We start from the raw sequence: 17,816 nt of genomic DNA on the forward strand, positions 1-17,816 counted from the left end.
GCTGCACTTTGTGTTCTTGTGTAAGCCCTTGTTGTGGCCGTTGGCTCTGTTTGGGCTTCTCCTTTAGCCCTGCCGGGTGCGTTCTCTCGCGGGGTGGAGGATTTTGCGCTCTGTGTGGTTTATCCCTTGTTTGGTGTGGTGCTGGGATACCTGTGCTGGCGCACCCCCTCCCATTGGTGGGTCAGTTGGGGTTGGGTGTGCCACTCTGGTGCACTGCTAGTTTCTGCTTATTGTGCCTGCTTATTAGGAAGTGGTCGTTCGTTTTCTCCCTTGTGTGTTGTTTGAGTACCTCCTTGCGAGAGTCTTGCGTTCTCTATGCTTCTTTTCCCTGGGGACCGGTTATGTCTCGAGTGCCCCACAGCACCACGCTATATGCGCCCTGTTATGTGGCTTCTGTGCTTACAACTGTATCTGTGGGTGGCCCCTTTTGCCCTTATAGAGTTTCATTTCCTTGCAGTTTGGATAGGGGGAGAGAAAGGGGGGGTGTTGGGGTCTTTCCTACCCTGGAGCTTTGATGGACTCGCTCTCAGGCCGGCCCAGCGCTCCCTGCTGTGCATGCGCTGAGCCTCGTTAGTCAGGTTCAGCTGCTTGTTTCTCCATCCTCTCTGTGTGCCTTCGGACTTCCCCTTCACCGCGCTGTCCCCGCTGTTCTTGCTGACCCTCAGGGTCAGCTACTTGGTTACCTGCTGCAGAATCGCGTGCGTTTCCAATCGCGGTCGGGAGTGGGGCGCCTCTCTGTAGCCTTAATCTCCTGCGGTGCGTGCGCTGAACCTCGTTAGTCAGGTATGGCTGCTTGTTTTCACTGTATTCTCTGATTTTATTTGACCTGGTGCAGTGCGCTGCAGTATTATGTGTGTTCCGGTCACAGTCAGGAGTGGGCGTCTCTCTGTAGTCTTAATCTCCTGCGGTGCATACTTATTGCCTCCTCTGCACACTGTTTCCCTCATCTGTGTTCACTGCGTATCTATTGATTTTCCTTTTTTCCACCCAAGATGGCGGCTGCTGTTTGAGCGTTTTCTGGTTTCGGTTTCGTCTCTTTGTTCTGAGTGCTCCCCTCCTCCCGCTCCTGTGCTGTTCTGTTTTTTTCTCACCCTGTGAGCGTTTTCTCTTTTGTAGTGCCTCTTTAACTTCCGCCAGCTGCTGTCTCTTTCACTCGTTCGGTTGCTCCTGCGCACTGTTCTGGGTCGAGCTTTTGCCTGCCCCTGTGTCTTGGCTCTCTCTTGCGCATTTGCTCGGCTGCCACGTTTCGCTATTTGAGCTCTTGCTTAGTTGTGGCTCTGAGGCATGGGCTATTGTGGTGCTCCGCAGCCTACACACCGTTCCGCTCACCTCTCCGCTCACCTCTCATCGTGTGTCTTCCTCTTGCCAGTGCTAGCGGTTACGGTTTTGAGTCCCCATTTTATTTCTCCCTTCTTTGTGCTTGAATCAGGGTAGGGTGCTATGTTTCTCCTCTGTCTCGGAGGAAAAACCTCCTGAATTTGCTATCCTCGTATGGTGGTGAACTCCCGATGACTGCAGATGCTCATCTTTCCTCCTTTCACCCGGTGAGGACTTGTGGGATTGCTATTTTACCTCCCAGTACGATGGAGCGGCTGATTCAGGCAAGCATAGACGATTCATGCCGGATAATGAGTCCATTCAGGAGAAACTGGTTGATGTTTTGCAATAAACTAAGCAATAGAAAGCCATAGATGTACTGTGTGAAAAAGGGGCACAAAAAATATGTGTTGGCAGATGCTGTCGTCAGTGAATTACAAGAATACATGGAGATAGTAATACAAAATATTTCAAGTGTATACATATTGCAGATATTTTCCTCCTGTATATACAATAACTAAATCGACCAACACAACAATAACCACAGTAACGAGATAAATCAACAAAGAAATGTAAGGAAATGTACACATGTCGAATTTCCTTATTTCAAACTGTAATCTGTTGGCTCAATATGGAATATGTGACAATGATTTTTAAAAAAACATAAACGCTATCCATGGTACCTGCTTAACTCTCATGTTTGATCCAAGCTTGGCTTAGCTCTATCATTTTTCCTCTCATGTTTTGGGGGAACATGTTGGGATGAATCTACATACTAAAGCCATTCACCATTTCATTACTTTTCCAAGTATAATGTGCTTTACCAACTCTCAGAACAATATTTGACCTCCAGGCCACTTCATGTTATTCCTCACTAACCTGAAAAATCCTCCATAAATGTTAACTGGTTGTGCCATCATTTAATCTCATCCTACAACAAAACCATGGTCATTGTTTGATTATCTAACAATATCACAGCAATCGGTAACCAAAACAAACCCTTCACTTGTTTGAGACCCTTATACTAACCAGGAATTCCTTCTTCCTTATTCCATCAAATAATGTAAATAAAGACTGGAGATAGTCAATATAAACCTCTTTGCCTCTATAAGATCAGTTTAGTCTTGCAAGAAAAATGCTTTTGCCCATAAAATTAAAAACACAATGTAACAATCTATCTCAGAATCATTTTTAAAACTGAATTGCCCATCCCCCCCCACAAGATGCTCAAATTATCAGTTCTCCCCTTTCAAAGGGAATTGTATGGAACTTTCCAGTTGTTTCACTGACAAAAATATACAAACTTATCTTGTTGAACATTCTCCATGAATCACTTCTTGCAGGAATGCTTACTAATACCAACAAATATTGGGCCAACGATTGCTCAAAATGAATCCCCAATTCACTTTTGTTATGCTTTCCAAAAACCAACTCAAAACCTTACTTAATCCTCAGTATTGATGTTAAAAGTAAAATAACTTAATCCCCTTTGTTATTTTCCTGATGCAGTAAGAAATGGTCAAGTTTTTCCCCTGCTAAAGAAATATAGCTTAGGCCAATAAATATTAAACAGTTACTTATTGCAGTCCACCAAAAGTATAGTATAACCCAAACACATATCAGTTGGCATGATCCTATCTGTCTATCAATGAGGCTTCTGTCTCGACTGTAACACCAAAACCGAAACATTGACAGTTCTAGATAACATTTGCATACCAGGAGAATAAATCTTGGGTCTTCTTTTCCTAACTTATATCTCAGTGATCTTTAAAACAACTAAACATAGGAGATTTATCCATGCGTGGAAAGAATGCATGAATATATTTGGCAATTTTTTCTGCTGTTGTTCTGTATTCCTATTGATTAGAAAACAAATGTGGAAGATTGAAAATTATGTCTCCGTATATTTACATGCATCGTATTGGGGTACTTCTTGGGTTACTTCTCTCCTCCCAAGCTGGTAAACTTCAGATCGGAACCATGGGTGTCCTGATAAAGAATACATTTCATAACTTAACAAAATGGTCTCAGCTGTCAAAGATATCCATCAAGTTTACTGTAGTTGAATCTTCATTGTTTGAAGCTTTTTCAAGAAACCAAACTACAAACAACTAAATTCCAAAGTCTGACATTGAAGTTAGCCAGTAGTAAATAGTCATTCTTTCTACAGATTTATCAAACCTCACCAACTCCCAACTTCCATTTCCATTCACTCCAACAGCTTTTCACAAGCCATATATTTGGATCCATAAGGATGGATGCTTACTGGATATGTCAAAAAATGAGTGAGATCAGCAATTTTCTAGTTCCATCTTTTATGGAAAAAAGTCAATATCCTATCATCAGATTTCAAAACTGTAATACAGTAATGTGGTAATCTCCAGCAATGTTTTTCCGCCCAGGGTTGTAAGTGAACTGCCAAAATTCGGCAGCGTGCACTATATTTTCATTTCTTGCATCCAGACTGATTATTAGAAGCAGACATTATAATAGCATAATACTTGCTTTAAAGTTCTATACTGCAGTATATTTTAAAATAGAGCAAAATGCAGAACAGAAATACAAGCATACATGCTCTTGTACCAACATAACATTTTGATAAAATCTGGTGACTCCAAAAGTTTTCAGAACAACAATATCCTATTATGCAAAACACCAAAAACTCAAGGCAAGATCTTTCCTAATTCTTCAAAGTATCAGTCACCTTCATTTGAAACTCTCTAAATTGAATTTTCACAAACAAGCCTCACTGCTTCCAATCAGTCTCTGCCTTTTTTGGCAAAACCCTAATTTTGCAAATGTCACCATCCATTATCTACATATTCTTAATCTTCTATGGTTTACCTCTATTCCTAATCTGCATCTTCTGCCTGATTATCCAATCCTTCTGTTTCATAAGTGAAGATTATCTTTGATGTGTCACTATTCTAATTCTTGGGTTTTCTCCACAAGGAACCTCCTATTTGTCTCTGTCTCTGTGTTGCATGTAAAGTCCCCTTAAAGTCTAGCATGTGCTACACTAAATAAAATAACATAAAAAAGGCCCAATTACGATGTCGAATGGACAAGTTGTTGGGGCGGTCCGTTCTACATCTGGGGCTGTGGTCTGACTGCCAGATTACGATGCTGGTTGTTGGAGAGCTTCAGGCGGGGAGAAAGACCACCACCTCTGACAGTCTCAAAGAGCCCATCGTAGCGGTGGTTGGATTTTTAATCTCTACAATGGGGCGCTGCCTGTGGACACACCGCTGTAGAGATTACAATGTCAGTTTCCCACAGCCTTTACATGACGGTAGGACCACAATGACAGGCTGTCGGAAAATGACTTTGGAGGGCCCCTAGCAGGGCCCCCGTCACCAGTGGGTCTACTCAATGAGGCCAGAGGGCACATGTTGTGCCCCCCCAAACATCCATGCACCTTGTGCAAGGCACCACATGGAGCCTGGCACAAAGAGCATAGATGTTTGTAAACATACCCTTTACTATTGCGGCTTGTACTGCAACCCTTTTCTGGCCAGCAGCACAAGCCGCAATAGCAATCAGCATGTGTCCGATCACCGTGCTGGCAGTCACATTGTAATTCAGTTGGTGGGACCTCCGACTCCTTGACGGGCTGTCCCATTCCTGCTACGATGTCAGTTAGACTCTCGTCTGACCCGATCCGTAATAACGGCCTGATTTAACTACAAGCGTTCATTGGCAAAATGTGCAATATGCAGCATGTCAATCATAGGCTAATTATGGAATGACTCTGTGGGTGTCCATGTGAAGTAAGGTAGCCTCTATCAGAGAGAAATCAAAAATGCTATGGATTCCCCCACTATGAGGCATAATTGGTTCACACTAACCATTTATTTTGATAATCCTGACATGCCAATTGTTGATTACTACTAATCCATATTACATTGCATTAACAAATAAAACAAAGATGGTGTATTTCAAACTTACTGGTGATCCATCAAAGCCAAGGTCTTTTTCTCCAGCTCCACTTTAAATATAAACTGAGTGACTATGCCCTTGCAAACACAGAATCCACTGTTCCAAAGAAGAAAAAGCAAATAAATAATGTGAGCTTTTTATTAGAAGTGCAATTAATCATTGTGTAAACACCTGGATATTTCTTCATAAAATAGGATATGTGCCAGAGATGCGGAATTAACCAGCACTGATGTGCTGCCATGCCCTTATTGGCTTGCTTTAACCCACCCATTCAGTCAAAGAAAATATATTTTAATCAGTAGAATCTTAAAAATAATAATTACAATCATTGTAAAAATAGCTTTCAACACCAATATTTAAAAAATATATAAAGCACATAGCATATGATAAAATAATATAAAAACAAATATTTGGATAGAAAGAACAACATTTTAATGATAAATTGATATAAAGTTAGTTTCACATTCTGAGCAGGCTCTTTGGCAGCATCCACAATTTGAGTAATTTAGTACTCAGTAAATGACCATTCAAATTATATAATGCTTTAAGCTGACACTGTCTTTGGCAGAATCATCGGCTAGGCTATAGATGGGATTAGCGTGAACACTCAAAAGGTCCTCTAATATCCTGAAAGTCGACCAACTGAAGGATTTAGAATAGAGATGCATGAGGGGGAAAGAGCAATTTACCAAAGAGTCATATATTACAGGACAGTATCTAGCTGCCTTTGACATCATCATAGAAAAGGAGATATGTTATAGAAATCGAAAGAAAATATTGCTTTTGTGGAAGTATCTCATTGGTCTATCATTTACAGACTAATTTCTCTGTCTGCGCAATTTCTCTGTCTACGTAATCTGTGGCCAGAGCATAAAAACAAGAATAATGTATTTGCCCATGACAGATGTTCAAGGTTTTCTATATTCTAGCGGGGAAACATCCTTTACAACGCAACTTTTACAACGCACTACCATTACAACGCAACTTTTACAACGCAAGTCATTACAACGAATTGCGCTGGAGGGCGCTCTAGGATAGGGAATAGTTTAATTACTATCCAACACCTTCCCTACTATCCACGGGGACTGGAGTTGGAATAGTAAATTAAACTATTCGCTATCCAGCGCCCCCAACGCAAGTCGTTGTAACGACTTGTGTTGTAAAAGTTGCGTCATAATGGCTTGCTTGTAAAAGCATGCGTTGAAACGTCATACAACCATTTTAGCGAGTGGTTCCCTTGTTCCCATTGCTGGGTGGTGTGGCAAAAGAGATTGAATTTAGAAGTGCAGTGTGTGAGACTTTAACATGTTGAATGCTTGGGTTCCCTGTTTCACGCAGAAGTATCTGAAAGGCATAAAAAATATGTGCATATGATCAGCACAAAAGCAAAAACAAGAAAAACAGTATTATCCGTAGCTGAAAATAAAGAAATATTTTGTGTCCAACTACAAAAAAAACAGAGACTTGAAACAAAAGTTCAGGGTGAGTGAAGTGCAGCTGCTGGTCTGCAATCTGAAGTTCATGTCAGGGAAAGCACATCATATCACAAACATGTAAAATAAAAGGTAGAAGGACTTAAAGAAGAAGTCAACAAGTAATCATTGGGTATTAAGAGGTGCAATAGAGGAAAGGAAACCTTGAGGGCGTAGTTCGGCTGCAGATGGCTACAAGAATAAGAAATGAGAGGGTGCTAGAGGTGGCAAGAGCATGGGAAAGGCTAGTTGCAGAACTTAAATCTCCCAGGAATGATGAGGATTAAGATGAGGTGGGAGCCTCCCCAGAGGTAGGGGTAGGAGGCTAAGTTGTGAACAGTGGTGGGCGGATTGGGGTCCGGTGGTGGACACCAGGAAAGACGCCCTGCAGCCTGGTAGGCTTGGGATCCCCAATGGTGTTATCCTGATCATGCCTGCATACTCATTAGAGACCTGCGTAACTATAGACTAAAGTCCTGAAGGTACGTGACACGCCTGTGGTGGGGGAGGGACGGGGCTATTGGCGGGGGTAGTTGTGGCAAGGAGTTTATTACCTGGAGCTGCATACCCGCAAGGGAATAGCAATGTGCGTCACTATTGAGCCACTAGGATACAGCCTCCTATCATTGTAGTACGGGACACTTGTGGTGTTAATTGCATTCTGAACTGGCTAACGCTGATGATATTGCTCAACATTGTGATGCCCTAATGCTCCCATGTAATGCCTGTAAAAACTAATAAAGTTTGTTTAAAAAAAAATAGAGGAAAGGAAACCTGCAGTATAAGAACAATAAAATGTGGAAGGTACCAAAGATGCATTGGGGTTAAAAGCAATGTCAAATCATTAAACATTATGAAAAAGGGACAGAACCACTGAGGGGTGAACAATTGGTGTTCTCACTGATATATAAAAAAAACAATTATAATAATGAAATGTTAAATTATGCTTTTTGAGATTGAAAGTTAGGTAGAAATGTTTCATATATATTGCTTGGGTAATTTTTAACATCCATCCATTAGTAGGATCAATGGAAGGTAAATGTAGGAAGATCCCTAACGTTTGCTGGTGCTAAACAGGTTTTTATTGGTGCTAAAGTTCTCCGCGCCCACACCTTTCTGAAACATGATTTATACATCAGTCGTTTTATATGTTATGTGACCTAAAGAAGCTAATTAAATAGAATGCTTAGGTTACACAACATATACATTGATTGATTTATAAGCACAATTGGTGAATGTGTTTTAAAAAAGGAAATATACTATTGCTGCTTTTGTTAGCGCAAACAATATCCGAAAAGATTGCTCCTGAAAAATCATGTATGCATGTCAGCATTTTAATATGATAATCATACATGATGAGTGAAACATTTGTAATTCTGTTTCAAATTTGTTTGCCAAGGTGGGCATCTCATCATCCCTGAAGATTGGAAAGGAACGGTTGGACTGCAGAGCTAGTTTGACTCACCCATTCAACATCGGTCTGAAGCAGCTGGAGGTCAGTTCCCTGTCGGAGAAGAGAGGAAACAAGTATAGTCAGCAGGTAAAGTATAACAATTCCTCTCCTACATAATTCCAAACATGTTCTGGATGTATGGTTATCACATGTATGTTAAAATAGCATTTTCTCAACATGAACTCTTGAGATGCACGCAAAACTGAAGAACTTCACTGCAAAACAGATTATGATGCAACAGTTAGGGATGTGCAAACTTTAGGGAATTCACTTTCACCTGCTTAATAAAATTGTTTGATCACTGCACTCATAATACTGCAGTGGGACATCCGAGGTCACGGAGGTCCGACAGCAATAACTGGTTCGGCTGTCTAGAGGCCACCAAACTGGTAATAAGACCCTTAGTCCCTGAAAGGTAAGCCAAAAATCCTCAACAGGGCTAAGCAGCAGGCTGTGGCAGAGGAGAGCTCCATGAGGCTGGATAACTATTGGATGAGGTCCCAGTGAAGATGTTGACTTTTTTAGGGAAAGCTCAGAGCGGGACAAATTCAAAATGTGAGTTCAAGGAAGGTCCTTCACTGGCCCAGATGCTTTTGGTGCCTTCAAACGGTGAAGATTGCTGCGTTCGGACCTAGGCCCGGATTTACATATAGGTGGACGGCCTACTGTTCCACAAGAGGGAGAGTGTAAATTACTCGATCCCATGGCAGAGGGAACACCAGTTTAATTTATAATGAACGCCATTTATAATAGTACTAGCAGCCCATCCCGACGTTGTCCGGGAGCAAAAGGCTGCTTCAGGGCCCCCGCCCGCCCCGCAGAAGAGTTGTCTGTGCAAGTCCTGGCCCTGTTCAACTGATATCCCACTTGTGTTATTTTTTTAATTCGTATGTATTGTTTTCTGCGTTTTATGTCGTTCGCAAGATGTGAGGAAAGTATTGTGTCACCTGTTTACTGTTTTTTTTCTTTCAAAGGCTCTTTCCGTGTGTTCGTTTTTGTATCCCTTCAAAGAAGTTTCCCTTTCGTTTTGTCAATTGTGTGGTGAAGTCCTGGCAGTGCTCGAGTGATTATGGGCAGTTGTGTTATTTACGTTATTCGTATGTCTTATTGTAAGCATTTTATCTTGTCCGCAAGATGTGAGGAAAGTCTCGTAAATGTGCAGTCGGTTGCGTTTCTCCGTTAAGAGATGTCGGCTTTTTTTGTTCGTATTTACCCCCTGTGACATCGTTGGTCAATGGCCAATGGTTAAAGACTTTCTTTTTGGTAAGCCGAAGTCGTGTGTGTTTCTTTAGTGCGTTGTGATTGGTGTAGTATGCGATTAATCCTGCCCCCTGTGTGGCGTCATTTGACACTCCTCGTCGATGGAAGGCCCGCTCGGTTTTTAATGCGAAGGTGTCAATGTTGTCTGGGTAACTGCAACGAATGTGTCTATATTTCTTATAGCGCGCACCTCTGCTGTTTTTGTATATTGGTGTTACCGCGCTGAATGTGTGAATTTAAATTCATTGAAAGCGCATTTCCGCTGTATGTGTTGGGATTTGCAAATGTTTGTTAGAAATTCATTGAAAGCGCATTTCCGCTCTGTCTGCATATTGTGCGTTCTAAATTCAGTGAAAGCGCATTTCCGCTCTGTGTGCATATGTAAGTGTGTTGTGAAGTCGCTTGGCCTATGTTTGTTATTTGCGCTAGGTCCGGCCCTGTAAACGCCCACATTTGTTGTTTGAGACGACCACGCCCCCAAGGGACTACTTTACCACTCTTGGCGTTTTTGGTTTTTTAATGTATATGATGTACACATCTATAGCCTATGTCCTTCTGCCACATTTCCCCTTTCAAATGGTGTATTGGGTGTAGTGATTGGTGCATTACTTTTGTAGTTTACCTGGCTCAAAGGTTTGTGTTCTCTCTTTATAATAGTAGTATAGATTGGAAGGAACCGCTGTCCTGGTGGTTCCTGTCACTGCATTTTACTCTGTGCTCCGAGACTGCATTAGCATAAATTCCAAAACAGGATTTCATTTTTGTGACTAGAAATAATAATGCACCCCTCACCATGGGAGACTTCTCCCGTGGCAGGGGAAGCATTATTATTATTTTTTTGTCCCTCATCAGCAGGTTTTACCTAGCGGTGAGAAGCCCTAAAATAGGTTTACATGTCCACCCATCAAAATTGGACAAGCAGACATGTAGTCATTTCTCAGATGGCCCTTACTCCGCAGGGCTATCAGAGAAGTTTGGCCATGGTGGAGATAGAGTAGTCTCCACCGTGGCCAAACTAATCGTCCACACGAAATTACATTGGTGGTTTAGACCTCTATTTTAACGAGGATGGCTCTTCAGAAAAATTGGCTTCTTGCCGCTTGTGGTAGCCCTGTAGCTTAACAGGAGGTCAGCCTACAGACCTTTGGAGTCTACTTCTTTGTCTTGGGTACAAGTGGCAACAGGTCCAGCCCTTTAGGTCTCCGCACAGGTCTCAACACCAGATGTAGTCCTTCTTCTGTCTTCCACAGTTCCAGTGGTGTTCTGAAGAAGGTACCTACGAGTGCAACATTTATGACTGGCACTATTTTGTGGGTGGGTGAATTTCCTGGCTCTTCCTGGACAAATAGGGAAAAGGTCCCAGGGGTCGCTGTACCCACTTTTGCAACAGTTCCTATTTGTCTTACAGTAAACAGTCTCGCACAGTACCTCTCTACCTAAATCCAACATGACAGAATCCTTCACTCAATGTGGAGAGCTTTTGCACGCAAGTGTGGCCAGGAAAATGAACAACTCCTCCTCTGTGGTCACTACAAACCAGTTCTGGGGGCGCATCCTCTGCCACTGGTAAGGGGCCTGTATTACTGGGTGGACAAAGAAGGTGTCAGCCTGTATTTGCCTGTGACAGGGTAGGTATTTCTGTAGGTGTTCCCACATGGCCATCATGCCAGGGGAACAGAAACACCTGCCACACACAGGGTCTTTGTTATGCTCTGGAAGCAGTTTTCACACCTCAGCAAGGGGGCTATTCTGTTGCCAGGTGACAGTTGGACCTCATGCAAAGGGGCCATCTAAGGCCGTAGGCAGGGTAAGGGTACATTAATAACATTATCTTTCTCTTAATAGATAATACAAAATTCAACTTTGCCATTAAATTGGATTTTGAATAAATAATAAAATAGTATTTGTATTACATTTCTAGCTCTTTCCTAACCAAGATTCTCATTATGTCATTTAATAATGCAACTCAGTGGTTTCCAATTGAACAGCCAGCCTTGCTACAGTGAAAATAGCTTTTGGGTCTTTTTCACTGTAAGGACATATGTAACATCGCATTCTAAATTGTCCTACCATATACCCTGTCGTAGGGCTTTTAAGGCCTACACATGGCTGGCTTATTAATATTTAAAAGGTAGGTTTAAGACTGTCAAAAAGGTTCATTTTGACAGGTTAAATTTGCAGTTTAAAATTGCCACAGCCGGGCTCCAATAGTAGGCTGCAGTCTTTTTTACACTGTCACTGTAGATGGTTGCATAATGGGTGCTGAAGCCCACTAGTAACATTTAACTTACAGGCACTGGATAACATGGTACCATATACTAGGCATGTATAGGTGAGTTAAACACATCAATTGGGAGTATATCCAATTTCAACATGTTTTAAGGATCATAGCGCATTCATTGGGACTGGTTAGTACATTCCCAATGCACACAGTCAAAAAACCAGCCACATCGGTCCACAAAAAATGGTGATGATCATGCAAAAAGAGGCATTTTCCTACATTCATGTTCAGTTTGTATGGTTCAGGATTGGTGGGCCACTACTGTATTTTTAGGGTTTGGGACTTAGAACTGGATGGGTCAGAATTGTATGAGTTTTATTGGGCAACCTTAGGATTCTGTGGATAAATCTTCTTTTGCTCTTTATAGCTGAATTTTTCTGAAGTTCCTATTTGGTACCTAGGTGTTATGAATTTTACTTGATAGAACTGGAGTTTGGTTGCTCAACAGGGATGTTGAAAATCTTTACTCATTGGGCCTAGGATTTGTACTTCAGATCGTTTTTCTGGTATTTGTATTATAATTTTGCTTTTTTTAAATTTCACTGAGTTTGTTATGATCTATGGGTATAGTTTAATCAATCAATCAATCAATCAAGGGTATACATAGAGCATCTACACACCTGTGAGGGTCTCAAGGCACGGGGGGGGGAGTTGCTGATTTGTCTGAGCGCTAGAGTTCACTCGGTCTATCCTTTGTGCCTGCTGATCTAAGTATCTGTTAGACAGGTGTGTCAGGTTCTTATTGCAGTTCCCATTCATGCCTGTTTCTTCTGCTACCCTACGCATACTATCTATGCATCAATTGCATAATCCTTCTTCCTTTGTCACTTTTTTCCTATATTTTTCCTTCCTTCTCCCTTTTCTTCTTTCTTCCTCTTGCTATTGGTAAAACGCTAATAAAAATAAGTCCCCATCCCTAAAAATTAATGGCAGAGCCCACCACATGCTTCCACTGCCACAAACTAAGCGTTGTATTTAGTCTGGTAAATGATGTCTATTTAAGGTTTTTGGGAGAAAGCTGAGTAACTTTTTAACACTGTGATGGTGAATGTGCGGATAGATAGTAGGAACTGGATCATCCAGGGCTGTCAAATGTACCTCTGAGATTCATGAAAAGGATCTCGTAGCTGTATAGTTTGTGTCTAGTTGAGAATGTCATGAACATAAATCCAACAGTGCAACAAACTAACAGGGGATGTACCTGATCTCTTTAAAAATCTCTTCTCACAGTTGATTAATGACTGCACAATTGCCCTTCTCTTTGCTTTAGACACAAGTGGCCTGGGACAGTGGTCTGCCTATTGACTTCAAATTCACGTTGGATGACAAGTCTAAGAATACCACAACCTCCTGGGATGCCTGTTTGACGTTTTTGTCAGGTCAGGTATGAGTTTAGAGCTTAATGCTTTTTCTATATTTAGACATGATGTTGTTATTTACCATGAGTATTCGTTCTGGTCCATATAACTGCAACAAGAGACATTGAAAGAGAAATTAAACAATATTTAAAAGTTGTGTTTAGTTTTAAATTTATCAGATGAGGTGAAAATGCACTTTAATGACTTACGTGCAATAAAGAATTCAAACACAGCTTTGTAAAGTAAACTAAAGCATTGTTCATGTTGATTTTGACAAGACATCTACATCTGCATCTTTCCAGTTGGTAGGTTTTGGGGAGTTCTTCTGCTATCTTTCCTACACCTCCCACAGAGTCCTTTCCTCTATTTATGATTTTCTTCTATCCACATTAACTATTAATGAGCCTGAAACAGGAATGTAGCAAATGAGAGGGTGGCAGCCGGCAGGGAGTAGTTTTTATCTTTTGAATAAAAATTAATCATAAACAGATTGTACTTGCAGATATGGCCCTCATTCCCTCTAGAGGTTTTACATCACCCTACCATGAAACACTGTACACTCTATTGCCTCATTACTAGTGCCCTGGTAATGTTGATTTGCTCATTAACAGCAATTACCAGCCTCATCTGAAAGAGATCTACAGGAATAACATTAATCTGTTTTGGGTGATTTTGGGTGATTTCGTTTGATGGAAGCAGCCAAAATTCTTGGAAATCAGACCTAGAAATACACATTTTGTCCCCAATAATTCCTTATTTCCAAGTGTACCCTAATGTCCCATTCTACTGCCCCCTCCTAAGTTGCTGTTAGCTTGCTATCTGTAACTCTTAAGGCATGGAGCTACCTGGAGGATAAATGGAAGAGTCAGAATGAGGCCGTAGCTAGTGCATCGGTTTCTCCATATAGTGTCTTAGTACAAGGTAGCTTATGGTCTCTCTTCCTATGAAATGCTTTCTGGTTCTATGTGACACTTGAGGAAAAAGGTCAATGATTAAGGTGAACAACAAAAGTGAGTGTCTATGGGAGTAAGGTGGCATCAAAAAGAGTTTTATAGCAAACCTGCAAAAGATGCACTCAAGTAGTTTTAGAATAATTATTTAAAGAACCATTTCAGTGTTTCCTTGAAATTCATTAAAGGATACTGATGGATTGGAAACAAAAAGAGGGCAAAAATTAAGTTATCTTAGAAGAGGGACGGCCTTTTCCAAACAAGAGTCCTCATCTTTCCACACTCTCAGAATGATATAAAAACTTCTACCATTTCTACCACCCATTGCCAGAAAAGCCCTAATCAGCACCCTAGTAATGTCAAAAATTGACTACTGCCATGACCTGTTTCTCAACGCCCAGAAAAAGGTCACCAACAAATTACAGATGGTGCAAAACTCAGCGGCCAAAATAATAACAAGCACCCCCAAATATCAATCAATCTCATCGGTAGTCCGAAAACTCCATTGGCTACCCATAATAAGCTGCATCAAATTCAAAGCCCAATATGCATCGCCTTCAAGGCCATCCACAATACAGGACCTTAATTCCTGAAGAAGGCGTTTTGTGTCTACACTTCCAACAGTCCCTTGTGCTCACTAACGCCAACCTTCTGAAGGTCCCTCACACAAAAAATTCTCCTGGGATGACAGAAGACTCGTCGTCGTTACTGCTAAACTATGGAACACTCTTTCAATGCACATCAAAACATGTCAACATCTTCTGGCCTTCAAAGAAACTGATAAAGACGTGGCTCTTTAATCAATAAGCTCCTGCCACTGGTACGACCTCTAAATAGTCCACAGCGCCGAGACACCCAAGGGTATTTGCTCACTCTACAAATTGCCTAAATAAATAAATACATATACAAGAATGAATGGAAGGTTTTCTAATATAATAGAGACAAGCATTTTGAAAAGCCAATTGGTCTCGCTGGGGGTACAGGGATGTCTGTTACTAAGCTTAGGGAGGATGACAGAGCCAGAACAGCAGAGATTTGAACGCATAGACTGCAGTTATCCACTTTGTTACAGGTGACGAGAATTTAACTCATTGAGCCATCCCTCTGATGTTAACAATTAGCATCATTGCTACTAAAATAATGCAGCGTAGAAGAGCCCATAGATAGTAAGACAACTTTCCTTTATAATTAATGTTTCAGGTATTGTAAATATCCGAGATTATTATAAATTGGAATGTAATACCTTGAGGAGGGTTACTGAGTTGGGGCTTTAAAGATTCAAACTTGTGACTGGGAGTGTGCAAAATTTGCACAATTTTCTTTGACATATTGTGGCGAAATTCCATGAAAATTATATGAAATTATACTAAATGCGAAAACAAACATATGGTGCTGTATTGTAACACAAAATTAGTCCACTTTGGACGAGAGGATTTAATTTGCTTTGAAAAATATCACAAAGAAACAAAAGTGTTGTGAACAACAGAGGCTCGTGTTCTAGTTGTTTGCATTGTTCATGTGCTCGTGCTAAGTGGCGTAATGGCATAATTTCAGGATGTTTACATAACAAGTATAACACGCAATTCACTCAATTAATCCAGATTATGCCACATAATAGAAATTTCACCTGGGCATAATCAAAATCTGTCGATCATCACGTTGTTACAGGTGACAAACTCATCAAGCTATCCCTCTGATATGCTAATAATCAGCTTCACAGCTGGTTGAAAAAAATGCAGTACAGAGTGTCCATGTGTAAAAATAATAGCACTTTAATGCAACTTGAATCACTGTTCTCCCAGGAAGCTTTACGCATAGAGATTTAATTACATGGCTTAGACATAAAAGGAAGTCACACTTGGGTGAAAAAACAATGCATGAGTTTCTCATTGAAACTGAGGGTCCTCAAAGTTACTGCCAAAGATGTTTTCTCTTTCCATGTCTCTGCCTCTCATCAATATAATACAGATAATTAAAATGGTGAAGAAGTAAAGCATAAATATTGTGGTCCAAAAGCTAAGGAGCAGACTGTGAGACTAGAGAAAATTGTTTTCTTTTCTCAGGAATTTACAGTAGATGATGTGTAAAATATGAATGGAGAATGTAGGCAATAGAGTAAATCAGTAAAAGTAGCACTCTTTACCAAATGCAAATGCAGTGTCATCTTTGGATAAGGGGCTCAGCATATTGGAGAGAGAGGTGCTGTGAGGAAGAAAACAAAGGGTGGATGCTGTAGCATCTTACCCAGCCCTGGAGCATGCAATATAGATTATGCCCCACACAGGTGCTGCAGTTGAGCATGTCTTTATTCTCTGATATTCATTCACACTCTGATTATTACATCATACTTCCTAGACCACACCATGTTTGGCTGGCGCATGTCGACACAAATGCACACCGTTCTTCCACTGTCTTTCTTTCCTAATACTACTATGGGTGAGACCCATAGTGTGGGCCCTGTGGAGCGTTCAATTATTTCATAATTTAGAAGTGTTGCCAGTTCTTTTTCCACTGCTTCTTGCGAAAGAAAAGTGACTCTGCAGTGCAGCTAGACAACAGGACGAATGTCTTTGTTGATGTGAATCAGTACTCATATTCATGCCACGAAAAAGCGATGAGAATATACTTATGATGTCAGGTTGAGACAGACGTTGTGGGAGAGAAGAATGATTGTGTCCTCCAAGTATTCTATTTTTATTTGATTTTAACAAACTGTACTGACATCGAAGCTGGAACAGCACACCAGTCAGCATTGATTGGGAGAAGTAGGCATAAGCACAGAGCGGGCGCACGTAAGCTTCTGATGTGGATTTTCTTTTCCCCATGAGGCCAAGTGTCCAGCCCTAGGACAAATTTGTACATGTTGAGGGAAAGAGACTCAATTCATAACTGTTTTGTGCCAGATAAAAGTCAAGTGTGTCAAGACGAAAAGAAAAGATGGATGCTAGAGTAAACCGAAAGCAATCTTGTCGTGCTCACATGCTCACAAGATCAAAAAGCATCATCAACTACGCCAGGTAGAGATCAATCAAGTCAATCATCGTCAAGTTTGTCATGTACCAGTTCTTTAACCCCACTATCAAGTACCAGGCTAGAGGATGGGTGCTTGCTGATGATGTCAATCAAAGGACAATATGCACATGTGAGGTTAGCTGTCAGTGAGGAACACCTAGAAAAAGCTCACCAAACTAAACACAATACCTCACTCAGACACTGTCCCAGAATTATGCTGAAGGTGAAAATTCACCCCATAACTCGAATCATTGACAGTGGGGAATCAATTAGTATTATGCCAGTAGATATGTTCAACAGCCTAAGCCTGTACTATGCCTCACTTATTCCGATATAAGAATATACATGGGTGTCCTCTAAACCATTACAAAGCCAAGGGTCATTCATGGCTACAATGCAACACAAAACGTCAACACGGGCAATCATTCACGTTCTACAAGGAACCTTGTCTACTGTCTAGTGCAGGTCTAATTTTGCCACAGCAGCTGGTATGGGGTTGATATCCCTCAGCTAAATGTCTGTATATTGCCAAACACGGCAAACTGTTCCAGCCCGAACTGCCAAGCCATGCCTTCCCTGGACCGGGAACAAGCTTCCTAGGACCGGTTTCTGTCATTACAGCCGTCTTCAGCCAGGCTTGCTTGAATCCAGTGGCAAAGTGAGCAAGGAACTCACGTCTGAGCACACCCTGCCATATGCCAGAAACCGTTCCTAGGAAGCTTGTTTCTAGTCCAGGGAAGGCATGGCTTGGCAGTTCGGACTGGACTGTTCCCA

At 41.3% G+C, this 17,816-nt stretch overlaps 1 protein-coding gene across 1 annotated transcript in view; it reads left to right on the forward strand.

Annotated features, from left to right (window-relative positions):
• The window catches only part of APOLTP (apolipoprotein lipid transfer particle homolog), a 1,141,779-nt gene that overhangs the window by 851,335 nt on the left and 272,628 nt on the right, over positions 1-17,816 (forward strand). Inside the window, exons 54-55 of the mRNA XM_086941409.1 lie at positions 8,128-8,268; positions 12,993-13,106. Of these exons, the coding sequence (XP_086797535.1) occupies positions 8,128-8,268; positions 12,993-13,106 (255 nt within the window). The remainder of the gene's footprint in view (positions 1-8,127; positions 8,269-12,992; positions 13,107-17,816) is intronic.

Source organism: Lissotriton vulgaris, chromosome 10 (genome assembly GCF_964263255.1).
Source record: "Lissotriton vulgaris chromosome 10, aLisVul1.2, whole genome shotgun sequence".
Classification (NCBI taxonomy): domain Eukaryota; kingdom Metazoa; phylum Chordata; class Amphibia; order Caudata; family Salamandridae; genus Lissotriton; species Lissotriton vulgaris.